Source organism: Giraffa tippelskirchi, chromosome 3 (assembly GCF_054371585.1).
Source record: "Giraffa tippelskirchi isolate mGirTip1 chromosome 3, T2T-mGirTip1v1.2.pri, whole genome shotgun sequence".
NCBI classification, from domain to species: domain Eukaryota; kingdom Metazoa; phylum Chordata; class Mammalia; order Artiodactyla; family Giraffidae; genus Giraffa; species Giraffa tippelskirchi.
The window spans coordinates 42,560,187-42,582,702 of NC_137277.1; the positions used below are offsets into that span (position 1 = coordinate 42,560,187).

The 22,516-nt window shown below is 53.5% G+C and overlaps 1 protein-coding gene across 2 annotated transcripts in view; it reads left to right on the forward strand.

Moving 5' to 3' along the window:
* The first annotated feature begins 7,157 nt into the window (after nt 1-7,157).
* Nucleotides 7,158-22,516, forward strand: part of SEZ6 (seizure related 6 homolog) — a 48,219-nt gene continuing 32,860 nt past the window's right edge. For both annotated transcript variants that reach the window (XM_081580309.1, XM_081580310.1), the window contains exon 1: nt 7,158-7,355. In XM_081580309.1, the coding sequence (XP_081436435.1) occupies nt 7,301-7,355 (55 nt within the window). In that variant the 5' untranslated portion in view covers nt 7,158-7,300. The remainder of the gene's footprint in view (nt 7,356-22,516) is intronic.

Below are 22,516 nucleotides of genomic sequence, written 5' to 3' on the forward strand. Positions count from 1 at the left end.
CTCTCCATCCCTATTTGATCAAATAACTCATACGTGTCCCTTGGCTTTCTACTCAATCAGTACCTCCTCAAGGAAGCCTTCCCTGACTAAGTCAGGTCCCCAGTGTGGGCCTCCACAGCCCTGGGAACCTCTCCTGAGTACCTGCTACACTGTAGCTTTGCATTTAGTCAGGCGGTTCTGTGTAAGGTCTCCCATTCTAGACAGTGAGCTCTGAGCAGGCTGGGACAGTGTCTGTTTTTACTCACCTTTGTGTCCCCAGCATTTAGCACTGTGGACACTTAATATTTGTCTTAAGAATAAATTGATAAGTAACCAGTCCTGCCCCACTTATTCAGAGAGGCTTACCCTCCCCTGCATCAGAGGAGCCTGCAAAGATGCACTGGCATATATGCATTTCTGCTCAGCCATGGTAGTGTGTATATATTGGTTTGACCTACTAAGTAGCTATAAATCACTTAGTCTCCCAGAGCCTCAGTTTCCTCATCTGTACAACGGAGACAGTAACAGTGCCTACTTCTTAGGATTACTGTGAGAGTGTAGTTGAATTCCCCAGCTCAGTGCCCAGTAATAGTAAATAATAAATAGTGCTGTTATTCTTATTTTTAAAGGTCAGGCACAGCCTACTGGATTTAGGGCTAACTTCTTAAAAACAATGAGAAGTATACCAAATTTTCATAAATCTGCTTTAAATGTGGCAATTTTTTAAAGAGGAAATTTACCTAAAGCCCTTCTGTAAAACATGAACCAGCTATAAGTCTATCTTTTATGTAATTCTGAAGCTTCATGCCTGGGTTTGCTCAAAGGGGAAAACTCAATTATCCTCTCATATTATCCAAAGCAACCCCCTAATCTTATCTCAGGCCTTAAAAAAGGGTGGTGGGGTGGCACATGCCCCCAGCCATGGCTTGTCCCAGGGTGAGTGTTGTCAGAGGCAAAGGCTAAGGTCAATCTGGCTGGGATAGTGAGTGGTTCACGCCTCACCCATCCGGCCCTCATCCCTGGAGGTGAGTGGAGCTGGCCTTGGGATTCTATAGGGTAGAAGAGCTCTCCTCGACAAAACGAGACCAGTTTTTGGTCATTGGCACCTCCTCCTTGCTTTTCCTATACATAAATAGTTTCTATCTACTGCTGATCAAGATTCCAGTTAGGTCAAACCCGGTGAGAAGCAGTTAGAGCACTATAGCTGGCTCCACATAAGAAAGAACTGAGATGCCTTTAAAATATATATATATATATATTTATTATTTATTTGATTGTGTCAGGTCTTAGTTGAGGCAAGTGGAATCTTCGTGTATCATGCAGGATCTTCCATTGCAGCGCTTGGACTCTCCAGCTGTGGTGCACAGGGTTAGTTGCCGCGTGGCATGGGGAATCTCAGTTCCCTAACCAGTGATGGAAACCACATCCCCTGCATTGCAAGGTGGATTCTTAACCACTGAACCACCAGGGAAATCCCCCAAAATGCCTTTGAGGGTCATCTCAGCCAGCCAGGGAAGCTTTGTTCCTCCCATCCCCACCCTCAGTTCACAGTAGCCCCAGGAGGCCCATCTGACAGCCCACATGATGTATTTGAATTCCTTCCCCTTTCTCAGGAGCTCCCTGCCTCCCCTCACCCCCGTGACTGATTCCCTCATCCCATGGTCGTCATCCTGCTACCAGGTCTCCAGCCTGAGCCACACTACCATAAACCCAATGCCTCTGGACAGATGTATTTTATGTAAGTTCAAGCACTAGAAATATTGAGTTCAGAGCATTTTATTTCTAGAGCTCTCCATATTTCTCTGGGATTATCACCTGTCTTTGTTCCCTCCCTTTCAGGGTTATTATCTTTGGACCCTTTCCAAGCCAAGCTGCCTTGATTGCTTGGGGAGAAGGCTGCCTGCATCCTCCAATGGGTCCTCTGGGTCTGGTGAGGGCAACCTTGGGGGACCCTTTCTTCTTCCTCCTGCATAACTCTGCAGGTGGCCACACTGCCCAGGCAGCCTTGGCTTTTAGGAGTTGGCTTCACTGAGAGACTCTCCAAGTGCCAGGGAACATTGAGGGGGTGGTGGAAGTGAAAGCCTCATCCCCCAAGTTAGGGAGGGCTATGCTCAGGGTGAGCCTCAGGGTACAGAGGGGAGGGAGAAGGCCAGCTGTTCTCTTTTCTACACAGTGCCAACCTAGCCTGACACCAAATTAATAGCATTCAAATGAGATGCAAAGCATTATGCAAATCTAGAAGAGAAGGCCACTCTCACCCAGGGCTTTTCGGCTGTTGGAAGGCCAGCACCTTGAGCTCCTTCTCAGAGGACTCTACAGACTTCTTTCAATTTCAACCCTCATCCCTTCTGCACCAGGTGATGTGAAGAATCTGATGAGATTGGCACGACCATGTCAAGGTCCTCTGATCCAAGGGCCACTTTGGTCTCACCTCCCAGGCACTCGAGTCCTCTTCCACTCTGAAATGATGTGGAGACAGCCACAGAAGGTGGTATAACCTTCCTCTGGATGCAGAATGCCAGTTCCCCATTCAGTAGCAGGGTATGCAAAGCAGATGCAGGGAGGGGGAGTTGCATCTATTTAACTGTCCATTAAAATGGCCCCACGCCCATCACCTCTGCATAAGCCCAGGCTTCCAAATCGCTAACCCCTGCTGCCTGCAAGCACCATGTGGTTCCTGCGCCTGGTAATTGCTGTGGTGTTTGTTGAGCTGTATTTGCATTTGATTGTCATTTAACTTTCCATCTTTCTCCTTCAATAAAACTGGGAACTGGGCTTCTGCAATTGATTATTCATTTTATTTTCAGCCCCTTGGTGGGTTTTTAGAGTTTCCTTCATTAGTGCCACAAACTTGAATCCTGGGACTGCAGTCACATGGAGGGGGAAGGCCTCCTCCCACCCATCCCAGGGCTCCTACGTGAAAATAATCTAGTCAGCATCACGCATCTTAAGTCCTACCCCTGGTCTCTGTGCTTCAGCACCTGCCTCATTTCTGCCTAGCCAGTGGCATTAAACATTTATGGAGCTGAGGAGGATCAAACACCTTGGCTGGGGGTGGTGGGCAGCCTGGAGGCCTCAGTCTAGAGATGGAAAGGAGCTCACATCAGACCCTTTTCTGCTACTGTTTCCATCCACCCTGGGCCCTTGCTAGAGCTGATCTGGTCCTCCTCCCAGAGCAGAAGCAAATGCTGAGGAGTCAGGACTCCCATTTATGAGAGCAGGGCCCTCCTTCTGCCCCTAAATTCAAAGGGTTGATTTTGGATTTTCTGAGAAGCCTGGCTGGGGCTTCCCTGGTGGCTCAGTGGTAAAGAATCCGCCTGCCAATGCAGGAGATGTGGGTCCAGTCCGTGGATTGGGAAGATCCTCTGGAGAAGGAAATGGCAACTTACTCCAGCATTCTTGCCTGGAAAATCCCATGGACAGAGGAACCTGGCGGGCTATAGCCCATAGGTTCACAAAGAGTCGGACACAACGCAGCAACTGAGCAGGCATGTACAAAGGGAAGCTTGGTTGGAGCCATGGCATCCCAGACTGTTCCAGATGCTGCAGGGTCTTGGAACACCCCCTGAGGAGTGGCTTGAGGTGAGCAGGCTGCCATGTGCCCCAGGAGCCTCTGGACAGAGGCGGTAGCCCCTGCCCCTGCTTCCCTGAAACCTCAAAACCCCGTTGGCTCCACAAGATGTAGCTCTGGTTTGAAAGCTGTCTTGGAGACTAATTTTCTTCTTCTCTCACTCAGAAAGGAAGTGTCATCCAGGCACTTCAAAATAAGTCACCAATGTGCCTGTGATGCCGCAAACTAATGGGCTGTTTGGGAGTGGGGAAGTGAGGCTGGTTTCTCCAGGGGGATAGTGCTGGATGTCTGGCACTCTCTGGCCAGAGGCTAGGAGGGCCCCTGAAGTTGGAAAGCCCCTCTCTAGCTCCCAGTCCTAATGCAGCTGTTGTAACTCAGATCCCTTCCCCCACCGTCTGAGTGAGCAGTGAACCCCTCAGTTCCTGTCATTGGCCATGGTCATTGAAAATTCATCTTAAGAATTCCAGATTCTCTGGTTTTTGGTGTAAAGATCTTTGTGATGGCATAACCCTCTGCAGTATAAGGATGTCCTATGACTCAGACGACCACAAAGCCTGGCCCCCGCCTGCTCCAACCCTTCCTCCTGTGTCCCTACAGAGACTCCCTGCTCCACCAGAACCAGTCTTCTCACTGACCCCATATCATCTTGCATTTTCCACCACCTTGTATTTGCATAAGTCATTCCCTCCACTCTGGATACCCTTCTTCTTCCTCTCCCCTGACTGAAGCCTAAGGCATAATTAAGACTAATCTCAGGGACTTCCTTGGTGGTTCAGTGGCTAAGACTCCATGTTCCCAATGCAGAGGGCCCCAGGCTTGATTGCTGTTCAGGGAACTAGATCCCACATGCTGCAACTAAAGATTCTGCATGCCGAAATGAAGATCAAAGATCCCGCTTATCTCAACTAAGACCTAGTGGAGTCAATAAATTTTCAAAAAACAATGCTTTTTTAAAAATTATCAACCAAAAAAAAGGCTGATTTCAGTCAACCCATCTCCTGTGAGAAGCTCTCAATGACCTCCCTTCATCCCCAAAAGCAATCATCCCCTTCTCCATTATCTCACAGCATGAATTTAGCACCAATGATCTGCCATGGGCATGCCAGAATTTACTCACCAATATTTATTAAGCATCTACTATATGTGGGGCACCAGTTAGGTTGGGAGTGGAAGAGACAGACGTGTTCTGTGTCTTCACAGAGTTGATGACCAGTACAGAAAACAATTAAGCAAGCAATTACATAGACAAGGAGGTCCAAGACCCTCTGGGGTAACAATCAGGTGGGGGACACAAAGCAAAGAGCAGAAACAAAACCAATAAAGGGAGCCTTGCAAGTCTCCCCAGGCTGCCACTTTCAAATGCATATACGACTTGAGCGCATTGTAAATCTGTAGCATAGAGCTCAATGTTCCCTAGGGCATCTTACTGTACTTAATTTGTGGGTGATGCTAAGATCTGGGCAGAATGAGCCCCTTGAAGGGCATGAGATAGGTGTTGACAGAAACACTACTGCTTCCCAATTTGTTGCAGTCTCTGCCTCAACCTAGCTAGGAGCCCATGGCAGAGAGGCCACTTTGACCATCTCTAGGAAGGAGGGACAGACAACCTAGGTGCATATTTTTCCCATGATGCAGGACAAACCCATCCTCTGAGTTCAGGGCAGGGTGATGAATTCTGGGACTTGTAGTCTTTATTGGACCCTCATCCGAATGCCTCGGCTAGTTCAGACAATAGAAACCATGATGTAACAGGTTCCTGAGCTCCTCCTTTTTGTGAGTATTGCCCAGCTTATCAAGGAGCCCAGCTTCTACCAGCCTCCAAATTTGCATGAATCATCCTGGCACACAAGGTTCATCCCTGGGTCATGATTCACCCTCCTCTGCCCAAGTTGCATAGTTCAAAGGAGCCCAAGAATCAAGGAGGAGTTCAGAAATAACTTCAAGGAGGAATCTCTTGCCATTTTCCAGTATTTCCTCCCCTGAGCCACAAAACCTTCTACCTCCATCCTCTGTTGGCAACTCTCTTCCTCCCTCCCCTCTGCATCTTCTTTCCTGGCTTCCTCTTCTTACCTCTGATTCTTTTGTCAAGTCTCCTCCCTTCTGCCATCCATCTGCTACTGCCCTCTTTTTTCTCAGCTTCTTGAAACGATTGTCCAGAAATCCTCTCCCAGTGATACCCCCAGATAATTCTACATGCCACCTGCCTCTTGTCTAGGCTTCTTTACAACCATCAAGGTAGCTCCTCAGAGCCCACAGCAAGAGAATCTAGAGAGAATCTGAGAAGTAGAGCTGAAAAATTGTGAAAGTGGTAAGGACCCAAAGACTTTGAGGAATGAGATTTCAGAGCAGAAGTCTTGCCACCTGCTTCCAGGATGAGATAAGGAACCGCACTGGACAATGACTGGGGTCTGGAAGCTTTGGAGAGGAGCCAAATTCATGTACAAAGACCTAAACAGAAAGCTATTCTCCCTGGGAGCCGCAGGAAGTTCAGCCCTTTTCTTCCTCTACAAGGAGAATAACATTGGTCACAGGGTGATGTCCCATTTGTCCATTGAGGCTCTTCCAGTGAGCTCATCCTTGGAGCCAGAAAAACCTCTGGACCTAAACATCTGCCTCAGGGATCTGATTGCCCTCTTTGCTGTTCTGTGACTCACTGGGGCTCCTCAGTCCAAGCAGAGCCCTCGAAGCTTGTTCTTCCATGTCCTTGAATGGTACCACCTCCCTGGCTACTCCCCCTCCCCCCGGCCTTCCTTCAAGTCTCTATCTAAAATAATCCTAGGGAAATGCCCTCACACTCCACTCCACCCCCCATGCCTGTCCCATTTTCTCCACCAGTTCCAGGAACCTGGGCAGGGATAGATGTGAAGGGTCTGCTCTCACTGGCTAGCATCGTGGCTTCTCTAGCCCTGTAGAGGGGCCAAGGCAGGGTCCTGGAGATTCAGGGCCACATGGGGACGCAGGATATTACCTTCACTTGCCCACAGTTTGGCCAGGTTAGCTCCTGCCAACTGTAGAATGTCTTCCCAGGACACGGGTACTACTGGCTTTTAACTGTAATATCAGGATAATTAAGCTTTTCTGTGAGCACAGTTTGCTGCTGATGCAGCTGCCTGGAGCCCTGGCATTTATTGAGCGCAAAGTAATAATTTATTGTCCTTTGTACGCTCAAAAGCCATCTTCATTATAGGCTCAGGACGGAGCTGCCACAAGGGCACGCGGGCCTCACCAGCTGCCTCATTCGCGGACGCCTTCCCAGGTCACCCTTGGCGCCCTCAGGTACCAGGATGGGGTGGGGAGAGATGGTGACAGGGTATCTCTCTCACGGAGACATCAGGTTAGAACCCCACCTCCTCGGTAGGCTGCTAATGAGGGAGAGGACGGCAGACTTGGCTGGGCGTGGGCAGCGGGGAAGGGCGGGGGCCGTGTGCCCACGTTAGCAGGGAAGTCCTTCCTCAGAGCTGGCGGCGGCGCAGGGAGGCTGTCCTCCTGCCGCTGGGTCTTCTGCGCCTTTGCTTGAGACTTTACGGTAAGCCGCTCCTCCCGCGCCCCCGCCCCCAGCCCCGCGCGGCGATCCCCGGCGCCGTCGCCAGGCGCTGGCCGTGGTGCTGATTCTGTCAGGCGCTGGCGGCGGCGGCGGCCACGCTCCCTCTTCCCCGGTCGGACCCGGCTCTGTCCCCGGCGCCCGAGCCCGGCTGAGCTCCCAGCCCTCCCGTCGCAGCCCCGATCTGGGGCGCGGCCGCCACCGGCACCATGCCCCCGGAAGCCCTGCTGCTCCTGCCCTCTCTGCTGGCACTCCTGGCTCACGGTAAGGGACCCCGGCGTCCGGCGGCAGGGGCAGGGTCCCGGGGGTGGGAGGAGAGGACTGTCCTCGAGCTCAGCTCCGCGTATCTGGCTGCCCAGCCCGGGCACCGCGCTCCGCCGGTTGCTCTGCCCCCCGCGCCGGCCAAGCCGGGCGGGGCGCGGGCTCCGCGGGGCGGGAAGCCGCCGCTGCTCCCGCCATTCGCACCCGGCCGAGACCTCGCCTTTAATCATCTCTCCGGATCTAATGGGATTTCTCAGCTGCAATTCATCACTCCACCCCCTCCCCGCACACACTCACGCTTTCACCCGCGCTCTACCTCTTCACACTCCCCGGGCGTCTAGGAGCGTTGGGGCGCGCGTGCCGGGGGGCAGACGGCACAGGGCAGTGAGTCGGGACGGTCCCTCTGGCGGCCCGCAGTCCCGCCTCCCTTGTCGCCCGCCAAACTTCGTTCGACTTTGCCACTGGTTCCGGGGCCTCTCAGCGGAGGGACGGGGCCAGATGGCGGCGGGACCCGGAATTGGGACTTCGCCCACCTCTCTCCGCCTTGGCGCTGCCACGCAGAGGTCGGGATTTAGAGTACCATTCCAGGGAGAAACTCGAGGGGCCCGGGGACCCCTATATGGCTCCTTGTTCTGCCCCGGGCTGCAACAGCTGAAGTCTTGGGATAAAAACTCCGTCCTCCTCGGAGCCCTTTCCTTGCACCCTCCACCCTTGCACACTCCCAGAGCTCTTCCTCCCTCCCGGCCTGCCGCCCTGCTCCGGCCCCCATGGCCGCAGACTCTTCGCGAAAGGACTGGCACCTCACCCTGAGGTCCTCCGTTCCCCGCTTGCAGTCAGGGCTCCAACTTCATCAGTCCTAGGTCGAGGGAAGCTTGGCCGTGAAGTGGGCAGCAAGGGAATGTTAGGAAGACAATGGGGGGTTCTGTGCCTTGAGGAAGGAAGGTTTCCGAGTCTGTCTCCACAGAACCTGCCCTGGGTCAAACACTCATCAAAACTGTGGGCCCCATTTCTTTCTTCCACTGCAGCCAGTTGGCTGGTGGGATCGCTGAAATCTTGCTTGGCATTGGGACCCGCCATCCCTTAGGAGTGTGGTTAGTAGGGCATGATGCGGAGGAGGAAGAAGGTGGGAGTTTCTAACCTCTTCGCTCCATCTTCCTGGGCCTCGTTGGAGCTCAGCATAGTGGGGATGGGGCCAGATTGGCCCCCTGGACCACAATTTTCTTTGCTCTGTGTCCTCAGAGATATGGAAGCCCCTCTTTGAGCCTCTAGCTCTAGTAGCACACAGCCAAGTGTGCTCTCTCTGCTCCCTGGCTGCCCATGCTGGGTTCTTTGTGATTCCAGGAATTCAGTACTATCTGTTCCCATTGGGGGAGAGGGGAAAAGTCTTGAACACCCTGCTGAGCCAGGGCTGGGGGAAGGGAGAGAAGCTTGCATCCTGGCCCAGCTGATGGAAAATGTCCCTGGGAGTTCGGGACACGTCTTGCGATTGGGCCACATTCTTGCGCTGGACAGCTCCCTTGGGGTGCAGAGCCTGTGTGCGCCTCCTAACCTGTAGTCCGAAAGCTCTCATGAGGGTTCGTGGGGCTGCTGTGAATGTAATCAGGGCCCAGAGTGTCTGGAGTAGTAGGTCTGAGTGTGTCTGTGCTTCAAAAGGTCTGGATGTTTCATGAGGGCTTAGCAGTGAGTGGATGTGAGGAGTGTGGAAGGTCACTAGTGTGCGATGCAGCCTCTGCCAGAGAGTTCCCTGCAGGGCTAGAGTGAGACTGCGGGTCTCTAGGAGGATGGCTGGGGTGGCCGGGAGCCCAGCGGGGTCTCGCTGGGGTTATGGGTGTGAGCATTGGGAAGAATCGGTTCATTCTGTGGCTGAGAGTCTGTGTGTCTTCAGCCAGTGTCCCTCCCTGACCATCTGGACCTCTCCAGTGCCCAAGAGACTTCTCCCCCAAGCGGTATGTGGAATAGGGGTCTGCCTGCTTGGAAAGATCTTTGTTTATACCCCCCCCTCCAAAGGAGAAGAGGAAGCAGCCAGCAGTGCCAGGCATGAGGAGAGAAGGCCTGGACCTGGGCCAGCCCTGGTGCACCTCTTCCTCCCAGCAGGGCTGCAAGGTCCCAGTCCTTGGGGTACTGAGTGGTCTCACTGAGAGACAATGCACTGGGCCATCTCAGGACTTCTGGGGGCTTCAGCTGTGAGAAGGAGGCCCCTAGCAGTAAGGGCCTCAGGCTGTGAGTGTTTGCGGCCTGAGTGGTGCATCCCTCGGCCTCGTGGCCTCGAGAGGGGAGCCTCAGAGCTTTGCTCACATTTAGGCAGAGAGACACAGATGCAGCCAGCCAGAAGCGGCCCAGAAGTGGCGGGAGGTGGAAGAGGTGGAGACCTAGGGGGGCATGGCGAGATGGTGCTGGGCCAAGCTCAACCCCATGGGCTCAGTTCCCTATTCCCTCTGCAGCCGCGGGGGCACAGTCAGCCTTAGGCTTGAGGGGTGCCATGAGCCACCCTTTCTGCAGTTGGTAGCCGGTGATCCTGCCACGAAGGGGGAGGAAAGTGGTTTGGGAGGGGCAGTGTGTGCCCAAGCCTGCTGTGTCAGTTAAATGATTTTTAATGAGCAATTACCTTTAGTCATTCTCCTAATTTCTGAATATCAGTAAAGTTAATTAAACTCTGCATGTGTGAACGTGGCCTGGGGAGATGGTGAAGGTGGAAGCAGTAGAAACTGGGGTGAGGCTTTGGTCTCCAGAGGCAGAGGCTCCCTCCACTGGCTGTGTGACCTTGGACCTGATGCTGCCCATCTCTGAACTCTGATGGAGTGTTCCGGTGGGAAGAGTGAGGGAGGGAACAGCAAGTAGGGGTCGTTCGTTTTGCCAAGAACTTGGAGGACAGGGTCTGGAAGGCAAGAAGAAAAGGAAAACCTGGCCTCCAGGAGCCCTAGTGCTGAAGGGGTTAACAAACCTGGGCTGCCTTAACCTAAAATGGTAATTGCTGCTTCCTGCAGACTCTGTGGTAGGTGCTGGAGTCTCAAGGTACATTCCTGAGTCTGGGGGCTGAAGCTAAAGCTAGCACCAAGCCCTTCTCCCTGTTGCCCAGCCTGGCGTATTGTGAGAGTGCTGGGGACAAGGCTCAGTGGGAGACAGTCTAGATTGTGCCCAGAGCCCCAGGGGTTGACATGGCAGCCAGGAGACTCCCCTGGGCTTCTGAGGAGACTGGAGGGCCCAGAGACTGCCGTGGACTGGAGGGAAAGTCTGGGTTGGCTTTTTGCCCCTCACGGGCCCAAGCTCTTCAGGCTTGGCAGGCCCTGGCGGAGGTCCCAGCTTCCTCAGCAGGGTGGCAGCTTAAAATGCCTTGAGGACACCATGGGGCGCTAATGGGGATCAAGGAGACACAGGGACTGGGTTTAATTAGAAATTGGGCTTAATTAGAGCTTCTGTACCTCTCCCACCAATGGCTGCCTGAATGATGGAGGGTACGTTAAAAATCCTGCTTCTTTAGAGTCCTCCCTTCACCCCAGCCCTACCTAGGTGCCCAAGCCTGCCAGCCTCCCCTCCCCTCCTTGTCCCCACTTCTCCAGGCCCCATTTGCCAGGCTAGGCTCAGTTCAGGGATGCTGAGCCCCCACCTGGGCAGAGCTGTCAGAGCTGGGTACCCCAGCCCCCAAATAAGAAAGAGGGTGTGGAAAAGGGCCTATAGGCAGGGGTTACTTTAGCGAAGGAACCTCTCACTTCAGGTGGTTAAGAGCCTCAGGCTACCTGTCTGGCCTCAGGCATGCCTCTGTCCTCTGTAGGTCTCCACCTTCTGGAGCGTTCAATTTAAGGGTGCACCAAACTGGTGGTTGTCAAGCCTGAAAGCACATTAGGGCAGATTTCTGGGTCCTCAGCTTACTGGCCTGCTCTCAGAGAGGAAGAGCCAGGCTCTGTATGTAAGTGGCTGGGGAGTGGTGTTGAGGAGACAATGCTACCAGCTGGATTCAGCAGCTGGGAGGTGGGGAGCAGACACTTGAGGTCTCCAAGGCCCCTTTCAGACTAATTCCAGCAGGAAGCCAACTTACCCAGCCAAGACAATCAGTTTCCGGAACTAGCCATGTTCTCATCAGCTTCTGGGCTCTTGCTGTCCCTTCTGCCTGAAATTCTTTTCCGCTCCTGGGCCAACCTGGCTCAGTCTACCTCATGCTTCAGGTCCCAGCTTAGTTGGCCCTTCATGCAGTTGCTGCTGCTGCTGCTAAGTCGCTTCAGTTGTGTCCTACTCTTAGCGACCCCATGGACTGTAGCCTACCAGGCTCCTCCATCCATGGGATTTTCCAGGCAAGAGTACTGGAGTGGGGTGCCATTGCCTTCTCCGCTTCATGCAGTTCTTCAACATATATTTATGAGGCATCTACTCTACAGTTTCTTGGACCTTCAGCCTGAGCCTGGGGATTCTTCTGGGCTCCCACCATCCCCTGGCTCTCCGCCATCAAGTGACCCACCTTGTGGTGTCATGAGCTGCTAGTGCCTGATGCACCTTTCCAGGAGTAAGACTGAACACAGGAGGAAAGGTACCAGGTCTGTTCTGCTCAGCCCCTCCATTTCAGGACAGTTCTAGATTTCTTCTTTGGAAGAAGTTTAGGGTCAGCTGCCTGTTTAGAAAGGAGAGTTGGGTGCATGGCAGCTGGGACTGAAGCTGAGTTTGCGTAGCAAGCACACTATTTTTACATAGATTGTATGTTAGGATTTTTTCCCTTTCCTAACGGTTGGCCAATTATCCCAACTGTAAATTATAGCCTTGACTTAGTTTTTTCCTTCCACAAATTAAGCTGTCACGCCATCAGCCTGAGGTGGCTTGGGGGTGGGGTTCTGATGGCCATTCTAAGAGGGCTAAAGCCTCTCTTCAGCCGCCTTGGTACCACCACTGCTCGGGTCCCCAGGGGCAGTTGGCAGACATTAAATACACATTGAATAAATTCCCGACCTGGACTGGTAGGCAATGACAGAGTTAAGCCCAGAGCCTAGGCTTCTTGATTCCTCCCCACAGCATGTACCCACCACTTCTGCTGCCTGGGAGGGGTGCCCTGCATGAACTTAAGAACTGAGATAAGGGAGGGGCAACCCTATGTCATCTGTCTTTATCACTTCCTCTTCCGTCTCAGCTTCAGACACCCTCTCAGAGCTTGGCAGGACCAATATGAAACCTTGGGAGCTGCTCTGAGCCTTTCATGCCCTTGAATGAAAAGGTGGAGGTGAAGGAGTCCTCCAGAACCACAACAATTTGTGTCCATGAACCTTCCACAGCTCCTAAAAGAGCCGTCCCTGGGGAACATCCATCCCTGGGGGTTCATTAATTCATCCATCTCACAAACATCTTTTTTGGGGTATCAGGCCTGGCTCAGCACCCTCAGGAGCCAAGTCTTTCATTTTTAAGCCTTTTCTATTTAATAAAACAAGAGACTAGTTATCCCTACTTTATAGATAGGAAAACTGAGTTTCAGAGAGATTAAGTCACTTACCCTGGGCTTAAAGCCAGTAAGTAATAAAATGACTCTGAAGTGCCTCCCCATTTTGCAAAATCTGGCTGCAGCCAGCACTGTGCCTACTCCCCCACCCTAAGGCAAAGCTTCAGTACAAACAGATGAGAACCCAGGAGAGTATCACTATCCTATTAATAGTAGTAGTAGTAGCAACAATAATAGCAAGTATTTATTAGTTACCAACTAATGTGCCAGGCACTGTAGTAAGTGCTTTATATATTATACATTAGCTCATTTAGTCCTCATATCATCTCTGTGAGGTAGAAGCTGTTATCTGCATTTTATAAGCCAAGTTCAAGCCCATGTTCACACAGACCCAAGACATAAATGGCCCCTAACTTTCTTCTAGCATGTTTCTGGTGATGACAGTGGCTTATCTTCCTTACATCTACCCTCAGTCCTTACTGCTGCAGATTAAGGATATTTTATCTGGCTCAGTCCTTAGAGGACAAAAGAACAAAACACTCTTTCTGACACTTGGAGGCCAGGATAGAGCACAGGACTGGGAGTCAAGTGAACCCTGAAGTCTTGACCCAGAGACCAGTGACCTTGGGTAACTCTTACTCTCTGATCTTTTAGGAGACTTAGTGAATGAGAATACCAGTCACTCCTGTCCTGCAGCTGGGCTGCCCCACCTACCCGGTACCCGCTCCCGCCAGCCCCTGGCAGGGAAGGCCCAAGCTTGACTTGAATCTCAGCTCTTGAACAGGACTGGGCACCAAGCCTGCCCCAGCTTCCCTCTACCTGCCTATCTGCCACCCGGCTGCCAGCCCTTGGAGGTGAGGATCGATGCCGCAGCGCTGGCAGTGTTGTTGGCCATTGATTGTTGAGATTTCTCGGCGGGCTCTGGAGTAAACAAACCTGCCGCTTCTCCAACAACAATCCGGGTCTCAGGCTGCAGAGTCTGCAGCCTGGCTGGCAGGCAGGCTGGTGGAAAGGAGCTGGGGGTGGGGGATGAGGGGTGGAGGAGTCCTGGCTGGGCCCAGCAGTGACAAGGGGCCCTGCCAGTAGATGAGAAGGAATGAGTGGGTGGGAAAGGGGCAATGGAGAGACAGAGTGAGAGTGAACCCTAGACCCTGTACATGCCTTGTTCAGTCCAACCTCTCCATTTTCCCTTAGCCATTTTTCCATACCTGGAATGCTATACCTGGAACCTTCTATTTGTTTCAGTTCAAATACCCCCTCTTTACCTGATCATCCAGCCCACAGGGTTCTCTCTTCTCTCAACACTACCACACATCAGGAACTTAGCCTATCCATCCTTCATCCACCCATCCCCTCTCCATGCAACAGCTCTCTATATTCAGCACCTATCTGGTGCTTTAATAGGCAGGAATATAACATAATCCCTGCCCTTAATCTTCACAAGCTCAGCTGTGACTGCCTCCCCAGCTAGACTACAGACTCTGATTTTAATTGAATGCGATACAAACAAGTTGCTAAACAGCATCCAACCACTCACCTTCAAAAGGACAATAGATTCCCAGCCAGGGACTCTTCTGAGTCTCAGTTTCTCATCTGTAGTGAGAGGGCTCACCTTTTCAGTCTTTGAGGGCCCCAGCAAGACTCTGGGATCCCTGGGCCAGGCCTTGCTTGGTGCCCCCCATCATAACTCTTCCCATCTCTGCTGGGTCTGAGGGTCCCTTTAACCCCCCCAAGAAAGCAGAGCAGATACAGGGTCCCTCCTGCCACCAAAAAGTTATGACCAACCTAGACAGCATATTAAAAAGCAGAGACATTACTTTGCCAACAAAGGTCCATCTGGTCAAAGCTATGGTTTTTCCAGTAGTCATGTATGGATGTGAGAATTGGACTATAAAGAAAGCTGAGCACCAAAGAATTGATGCTTTTGAACTGTGGTGTTGGAGAAGACTCTTGAGAGTCCCTTGGACAGCAAGGAGATCCAACCAGTCCATCCTAAAGGAAATCAGTCCTGGGTGTTCATTGAAAGGACTGATGCTGAAACTGAAACTCCAATACTTTGGCCACAAGATGTGAAGAACTGACTCATTTGAAAAGACCCTGATGCTGGGAAAGATTGAAAGCGGGAAGAAAAGGGGACGACAGAGGATGAGATGGTTGGATGGCATCACCGACTCGATGGACATGAGTTTGAGTAAACTCCAGGAGTTGGTGATGGACAGGGAGGCCTGGTGCACTGCAGTCCATGGGGTTGCAAACGACTGAGCAACTGAACTGAACTGAACTGAACCTGCCACCAAACCACAAGTGTTGCAGAATAATCCAAGCTGGGGGTCTCTCCCTTCCCCCAGTGACATCCCCAGGAGCCCAGTTGGACTACTGCACCCTGGCAAAAACCTCAGCATCTCCCCCAGTCACCCACTCCTCCCCTCCCACTGACTCCTCTCTCTACCCTCAGGACTCTCCTTTCAGCTGGTCATGGGCTGCAAGGGCAGAACTGCAGGGTCCCTGTGAAAAGTGCCTGAACCACAGAGCAGCCCCCAACAGATGTTCATTTGCATGCTGTTTTACCCCACTTTGCATTCTGTCTCCTTATTAAAGGCACAGAAGCAGACCCAGCCCCTCCCACTCCCAGCCCCATCCCTGTCCCCCTCCCCACCCCCACAGCTTCTCCCTCCCTCCCTCGCAGCCCAGCAGCTGAGCATCAGCTCCTTTGTCCCCCAAGCGGCCACCTGCTGAGCATCTGGCCCGGGTCCCACCAGCCAGCAGGTGCCTAGGGAGCCCCAGAGCTGTGAGCGGGGATATTGCACCGTGTGGAGAGCCAAGTTGTGCCTCAAGGGGGAGGGGGTGGCCCCAAAGGAAGAACATGATTAGAAGAATGCTGGTCAGAGGGCCAGGACTCCCGGGGTTTAAACCTGATACTGGCTCATACTAGCTAGGTGCTGCTGCTGTGTGCGCTCAGTCACTCAGTCATGTTCAGCTCTTTTGTGACCCCATCGACTGTAGCCCTCCAGGCTCCTCTGTCCATTGGATTTCCCAGGCAAGCATACTAGAGGGGGTAGCCATTCCTTTCTCCAGGGGATCGTCCCTATCCAGGGACTGAACTCAGGTCTCCTGCATGGCAGGTGGATTCTTTACCAGCTGAGCCACCAGGGAAGCCCTTTCTACCTAGGTGACCTAGGGCAAATCATGTCACTCTCCTGTGTCTCAGTTTCCTCAGGAATTCATGGCACCTGTCCCACCTCTTTCAAAAAAGAGCATCCAGATCAAAGAAAATCAGAGGAGTTGGTGACAGGGAAGAAACTGGAAGCCCCGCTTAAGAGGAGCATATGCCTAGAGCTGGAGCTGTCCAGCACCAGAAGGGGCTGATTTCCAGGTAGTCACTGGAGGGGCAGATCAGAAGGTGGAGGAGTCCAGGGCTGGCCTGTAAGGTAGGGGTGAGCAGTGAGTACAAGCTGGCCCAGGCCTGACTAGGAAGCTGAGACTAGCCATGTGGAGGGATGAAGGTTGGGAGTAGGGTGCTTCTAAGGGCCTTCACCCTGGCTTGCTGCTCTGATGGACATTCTGAGATATCATTTATATCCAGCAAGGGGATGTGCTAGTGATTCGAAACATCTGCTCGGGCAGCTGGCAGGCTCCCTCCTGTTGTGAGGTCCTATTTTCTGGCTGGTTAGAGGAAGTGGGGGGGAGAGATTCACTTTCTTTTGAGGGCAGAAGAGCCCCTGGCATCTCCAGGAAAAGGTGTAAAGGTGGGACCAAACAAGGCTTGTCTGAGGGAGGTCACCTGTGCATCTGCTTATCCAGCCTCCCCTCGTCCACCTTTTTTTCACTGCCCACTCCATCCTTCCCACCTCCTGGCAGAATTCTAGCCTTACTTTTCTGGGTCCAGCCACCTCCCGCTCAACCCCCACCCTGCCTACCAGTCTAGGCCTGCTGTTCAGGTCGGGGTGCTGCCCTGAGCCTAGTCTCTGTTTCACCTGTATTCCTGATGCCACCTCTGGTGTTCCCAGGTTCTTCCCTGCCCTAGGCCTCAAGCAGAAGAGACTCTCAGGGACAGAGGGGGAGGATTTAGCCTTCTCAACTCAAGGCGTACACACACCCCGCCTGGCAGGGTCCTTGGAAGAAGTCAGAGCAAGGTTGGGGCAAGAGAGGAGACTGAGAGATTAGGGGCTGCACTGCTGAGCCCAACTGGTGTTCCCAGGGGGTTTGGAGGAGAAGAAGCCCCAGATTTGCAGGCAGCCATATCTGTATACATCTTGCCCTGGCTGGTCCATCTAACCCTGGGTGTCTGTGTCCATATGTCCCTGTATGTCTGTGTGCTCCTGTCCCCATACCCTGGGACTCTGTGGCCCTGGGTGCATGCACTGCAGGTCTCAGCTCAGGCTGGTCTCTCTTCTCCCCAGAGCCTGTTCTGCTCTCTTCCTCCCCAGTCTTGGGCACCACTGATCCCTCAAGGAGACTTGCTGCTGCTGCTATTTTTAGCTGCTCTGCACCCCTCCCCTCCCCCACTCAGGCTTGCTGGGGGAAGTGGGGAGGACAATTGAGCCTGGGGAGCCTCAGAGTCCCATGGAAACAAGGGGAGTCTGGGATGGTCCGCAGGTGCAGGGGCCACGCCCTGGGGAAGCTTAGGCCCCATGCCACTAGGAGAAGGTCCCAGGCTGCCCTTTCTCTGCCCCCTCCAAGCCTCTAAGTGCAGATCCCAGGCCTCCAGGGACTCTTCAACAGGACATTTAGAAGTAAGGCAGGACTCCCAGAATCTCCCCCATAGAAGCTGGAGGGGCAGAATAGGGTTCGAAGTGGCAGGAAGTCAAGGGAGGGAGCGTACCTGGATGAGATTACCCCATACACACACACACACACACAAACACACACACACACACAGGATCCTCTGGCGCTGGAGATGAGGAGACTGGGGTCCAGTAACATCCAGAGGAAAGTGGCAAGTCAACAGAGCACAGTCACCTGCCCTGCCAGGCCCCCTCCGCCTTTCCACTGCCCATCATGAGGCTCCGTCAACCCTGCTGTTGGGCACTGAGAGTAGAGAGGCTCTCCACCCACCGACCCACCCACCCAAAGGACCTAGAAGAAACCAGGAACAAAGTACTACGTGGAAAGCCAAAACAGGCCCAGAGAGAGCAAGAAAAGCCCAAGGTCACACAGCCTGTCAGTGGCAAACCTACCTCCCACACTGGAGACAGATCTGACAAGGGCTCACCAGGCTCCTCAGCTTTCCCAGCTAAGACAGACACTCTGGTGACCTCCAGGGGAGAGAGACCCCTCCTCAGCATTGAGGATCAGGGCAGCTGGGGGTCTAGGCTCAGCCAACTCTCTCAACCCATCTCTTCCCAGATAAAACTGACAGAATCAGCCACAGGGCAAAGGTCATAAAGTCGCTTGGACCCTTGATACACAGAGTGAGCCTCTTCCTCTGACCAAAGGCCACAGAATCTCGGGCCTACCAGGCTCAGAGGTGGGCACAGGACCTGGGAGCCACCTCGGTACTGCCAGTTTTTGAACTTCATAGGGGGTTTGGAAGGGGCAGCAACCCAGAGATGCTGATCTAGAACCCAGGGTGGTACCCGATCTTGGGTCCTGGTGCCTTGCTGGGCTCAGCAGCTGGGAGGTACTCTCCTTGGCCAGTGTCTGGAATTGGGCAGGGGGCAGAGGAGGAGGGGATGGCCATTCCTCCCTAAAACAACCCTCCTGTTCCCCAACTCCACCACTGGGCTGGCACCAGCTCCAGGGAGAATGCCTTTCTGCCTTCACAGCCTTCCTCATCCCAGCTGACATTTCCAAGGTTTCCAGTCAGAGAAATATGATCCCTGCTGTCACTGAGGAGGTGGTGGGAGCTGTTGGTGCTGGGGGAGGGCTTCCCTGAGCACCCAGTTTGGGTCCACGTCCCTCCTCTGCCCTGGGCACACTCCTGCCACCGGGCATGATGGAGTGGAGTTCAGCAGACTGATCAGCTTCCCGGTGGTGAGGGAGGTGATGCCAAAGGATGCCCAGAGTGTTCCTCCTTCTTCCAGCCTGCCCCAGGGATGGCCGTCAGTCCTGCTGCCCCAACCTCCAAGCCCAGCCCCTAGTTCTCTCCCAATCCCCAACCTCAGGCCCCCAACTCCCGTGCCTCCTGCCAAGCACGAGGAATTGTGAGCCGGCAGGATTAGGACCCCCAGGTTCCCAGGGGCAGTGGGCAGGCAGGAGGGAGAACGCAGGGCCGCAGGGGAAGGTGTAGAGCACAGCAGGTGATGCTGTAGCAGAGGCCTCATTAATCACCTCTCCAGCCCCTAGCTCTGCAGTGGCGAGACCATATTAGATTTTAAATTGGAAAGCGGCGAACGTGGCAGTTAGCTGGGAGCTCCCTGTACCCTGAGCCCCTGGTCACAGCCTCACGGGAGGGAGGGGGCTGTGGAGAGAAGAGGGCAGGAGCCCAGAGCCCTGTCTCTTCTCCCCGCCACACACCCAGAGCCTGGGGAGCTGTCCCAGATACAGGGCTCTGAGAAGGGTCAAGGGGAGGTCCAAGAAGGTGACAGAGTGAAAAGGAGGGAGCACAGCCACCCTGGGGAGAAAGGCATCACTTCTGGGAGCCAGAGCCTGTCCAGGCTTGAGGACCGTGAGGCCGGGTTCCAGGGTACAGCATCCACAGGCAAGGACAAGTGGAAGTGACTTATGTTAGTGTGTTTGGAACTACACACGCACGTGCGTGCAGGCACATACACTCAGGTATACACACAGGCCCACATAATCACACATGAAGCAGCAACTCTGCAGTAGAAACTTATGCCCAGGCTGTGGAGCAGGCAGACCTAGTTCAAACCCTTGATTTGCCAATTTCCTCCCACGTGAACTAGGATGAATCACTTTGCCTCTCAGCCTCAGTCCCCTCATATGTAAAGTGTAAAATATTGATTCCAGACATAAAAGGCACTGCTCTGGGTGGAAGACAGCTCCCTAGGAAGTCCTGCCTGACCCATGGAGGGTGCTCAGTGTGAGGCCCTCCCCTGGTCCCAAGGTCAGGCAGCTACTCTGGGGCTGCCCCAGGAGCCCTGGGGTGGTGGCCAGCCCAGGCTCCCTGCCCCCAAGTGCCTAGCTTGTAGGGGCAGGTCAGCCAGCACACCAGTCATTGTCACAGAATATTCACACACCCTGAGCCCATCCTGGGCCAAATCACCGGAGGCCAAGCATTCCTGGCTGCCCTCCATCCATGAAGGCCTCCTACACTGGCTCTGCCCGAGCTCCCCAAATTGCCCACTGAACACCCCATCTCTCAGAACACCAGTGCTCGGACAAAGTTAGGAAGCAGACATCATGGGTGGGCAGTACTGGTCCTTCCTTGGTGGATTGAATGGCTGACAGGCCCCTCTCTTGAGGCCCTTATGAAAAACCTAAGGAAGTCCCAGGACTCCTTGTCACCTCTCCCTACTTGGCCCCAGGCCACAAAGAGGGGGGTAGACACTGCCAGCCCATCTTAATCTTCTCTGGAACGCCACAGCCCCAGCCCAGCCCCACACCGGCCAGGCTCTTTCCTTCTGAGAAGTGAATACTGCTGGGGTCAATAGGTCAGGTGATGGAGCTGCACTTTCCATCACAGTAGCTACTACGTCCATGTGGGGGTTTAAATTCATGAACATGAAATTGAATTTCAAATTTGGTGCCTCAGTCTCACTAGCCACACTTCTAGGGCTCACTAGTCATGTGTGGCCACTGACTACCGTGTCGCACATGCAAATATAAAGCATTTCCATCATCACAAAAAGTTCTATTAGCCAGCACTGCTCTAGGGCTGCAAGGCCTCTATGTTTGAATCTGACACATCCAAACTGGTAACTTGACAATTGCCCTTCCCTGGGTCCCTGTTTCTTCATCTATGAAAGTTCATATCTCGGAGTTATTGTGGGATGTTAAATGAGTTGATTCTGGTAAAGCACTTCTAATGGTTCTAGGCATGTGATAAATTCTCAGTAAACAGTGAAAATGTTAGTCACTCAGTCATGTCCAACTCTTTGTGACCCCATGGACTGTGGCCCACCAGGCTTCTCTGTCCATGGAATTCTCTAGGCAAGAATACTGGAGTGGGTAGCTGTTCCCTCCTCTAGGGGATCTTTCCAACCCAGGAATCGAACCCACGTCTCCTGCTTTGCAGGCAGATTCTTTACTGTTTGAGCCACCAGTAAACAGTGGCCTTCCGCATTTTTATTTATAGAGCCCTTTGTGGCTCACTGGATCCTGGAAGGTGAGACCTGGCAGGGCCCTTAGATAACCTTCTCTGTTTTACTGATGGGGAAATGGAGGCTCGGGTTGGGGGAGTGATTTCTGCAGAGGAATTAACCTCTTAGGGACAGGACGAGGACTGGCTGGCTGACTCCTGGCTGTTGCCTGCTACACGCACCCACACTCCCTCCATCTAGCAGGAAGACCCCAACCCTGGAGATGATGAAGCCCAGGGTTACCCACCCACCCCTACCCTAGTACAGTGGGGATGGTAGCTGCTCCTGGCACACCTGTCGCTGGAGGTATACCCTCGGATGGCAGATGGCCCCAGGAGTAGTGGAGGGTTCACTGTTCAGAATAGTTGGGCCAGATGCTCTTTGAGCCCCACATCTTGAGTTCTAGTCCTGCCCCAGGTTTGCTGTGTGACCTGGGAAACCTCTCTGGATTCCGTTTCTTCCTGTGTGAATGAGGGTGGGCTGAGATGTACACAGAGGCTACAAGAGCTCAGATTCTGGGGACTGGCCACTTTCTTGCCTGGATCCCAGCTGAGAGGAGGTGCCCCATTCATCTCTGTACTCCAGATTTGACCAAACTGCCACAAGTTGGCCAAGAGAAGGTAGTAAGAGGGTGCAATGGGGCAGTGGTCAATGGCAGAGGAAGAGAAGATAGTCTGAGGTTGGAGGCCCACCAGCTTGTGCCAGTAGAGACTCTTCATCAGGTACCAGTTGAATTTGTGCTGGGGCACTGCCAAAGGCTGACTGCCCATCTTCTCCCTGCAGGACACACCCCTGCTCATCCCCACCCTCCGCTGCCCACCCCTGCTAGCCAAGGGCCAAGTACTTTGGGGAGCAGGGAGTCTTCTGAGTGTGCAGACAGGCAGAATCCTGGCTTGGAGAACATGTCCTCTGAGCCCACCCTGCACTGTGCCTGGCCCCAGGGTCAGCAACTATGAGCAGAGATGAAGGAAGAGAGATGTGCCTTGTGCTGGATCCTTGGCCACGGGCACAAGCTGTACCCATGCTGAGGGTCCACCAAGAAGTGCCACCGGGAGATCAGAGGAGAGAGCTGTTGTCACCCTCTGGGCCAGGCAGGGGTGGCTCCCAGCTTCCCAGGAGGGACTGGAGCTGGGTATGGTAGGATGGGGAAAGTTTAAAGAGATGAAAGAGTGTTAGATAGTTGCTCAGTCAAGTCCAACTATTTACAACCCCATGGACTGTAGTCCACCAGGCTCCTCTGTCCATGGGATTCTCCAGGTAAGAATACTGGAATGGGTAGTCATTCCCTGCTCCAGGGCATCTTCCCAACCCAGGAATTGAACCCAGGTCTCCTGCATTGCAGGCAGATTCTTTACTGTGTGAACCACCAGGGAAGCCCTTAAAGAGACAAAGTAGTGAGCCAATGGGGCAGAAGGGGGAAGGCACCTGTTTTGGCAGAGAGTTCCCTTGGAGGGTTTCTCCTCCATTCAAACCACTGTCCACCCCAACAATGGCCCCTCCAGGACACCACCAGGACCTCCTTCCCATCACCCTAAGCTGCAGGGCTCTCA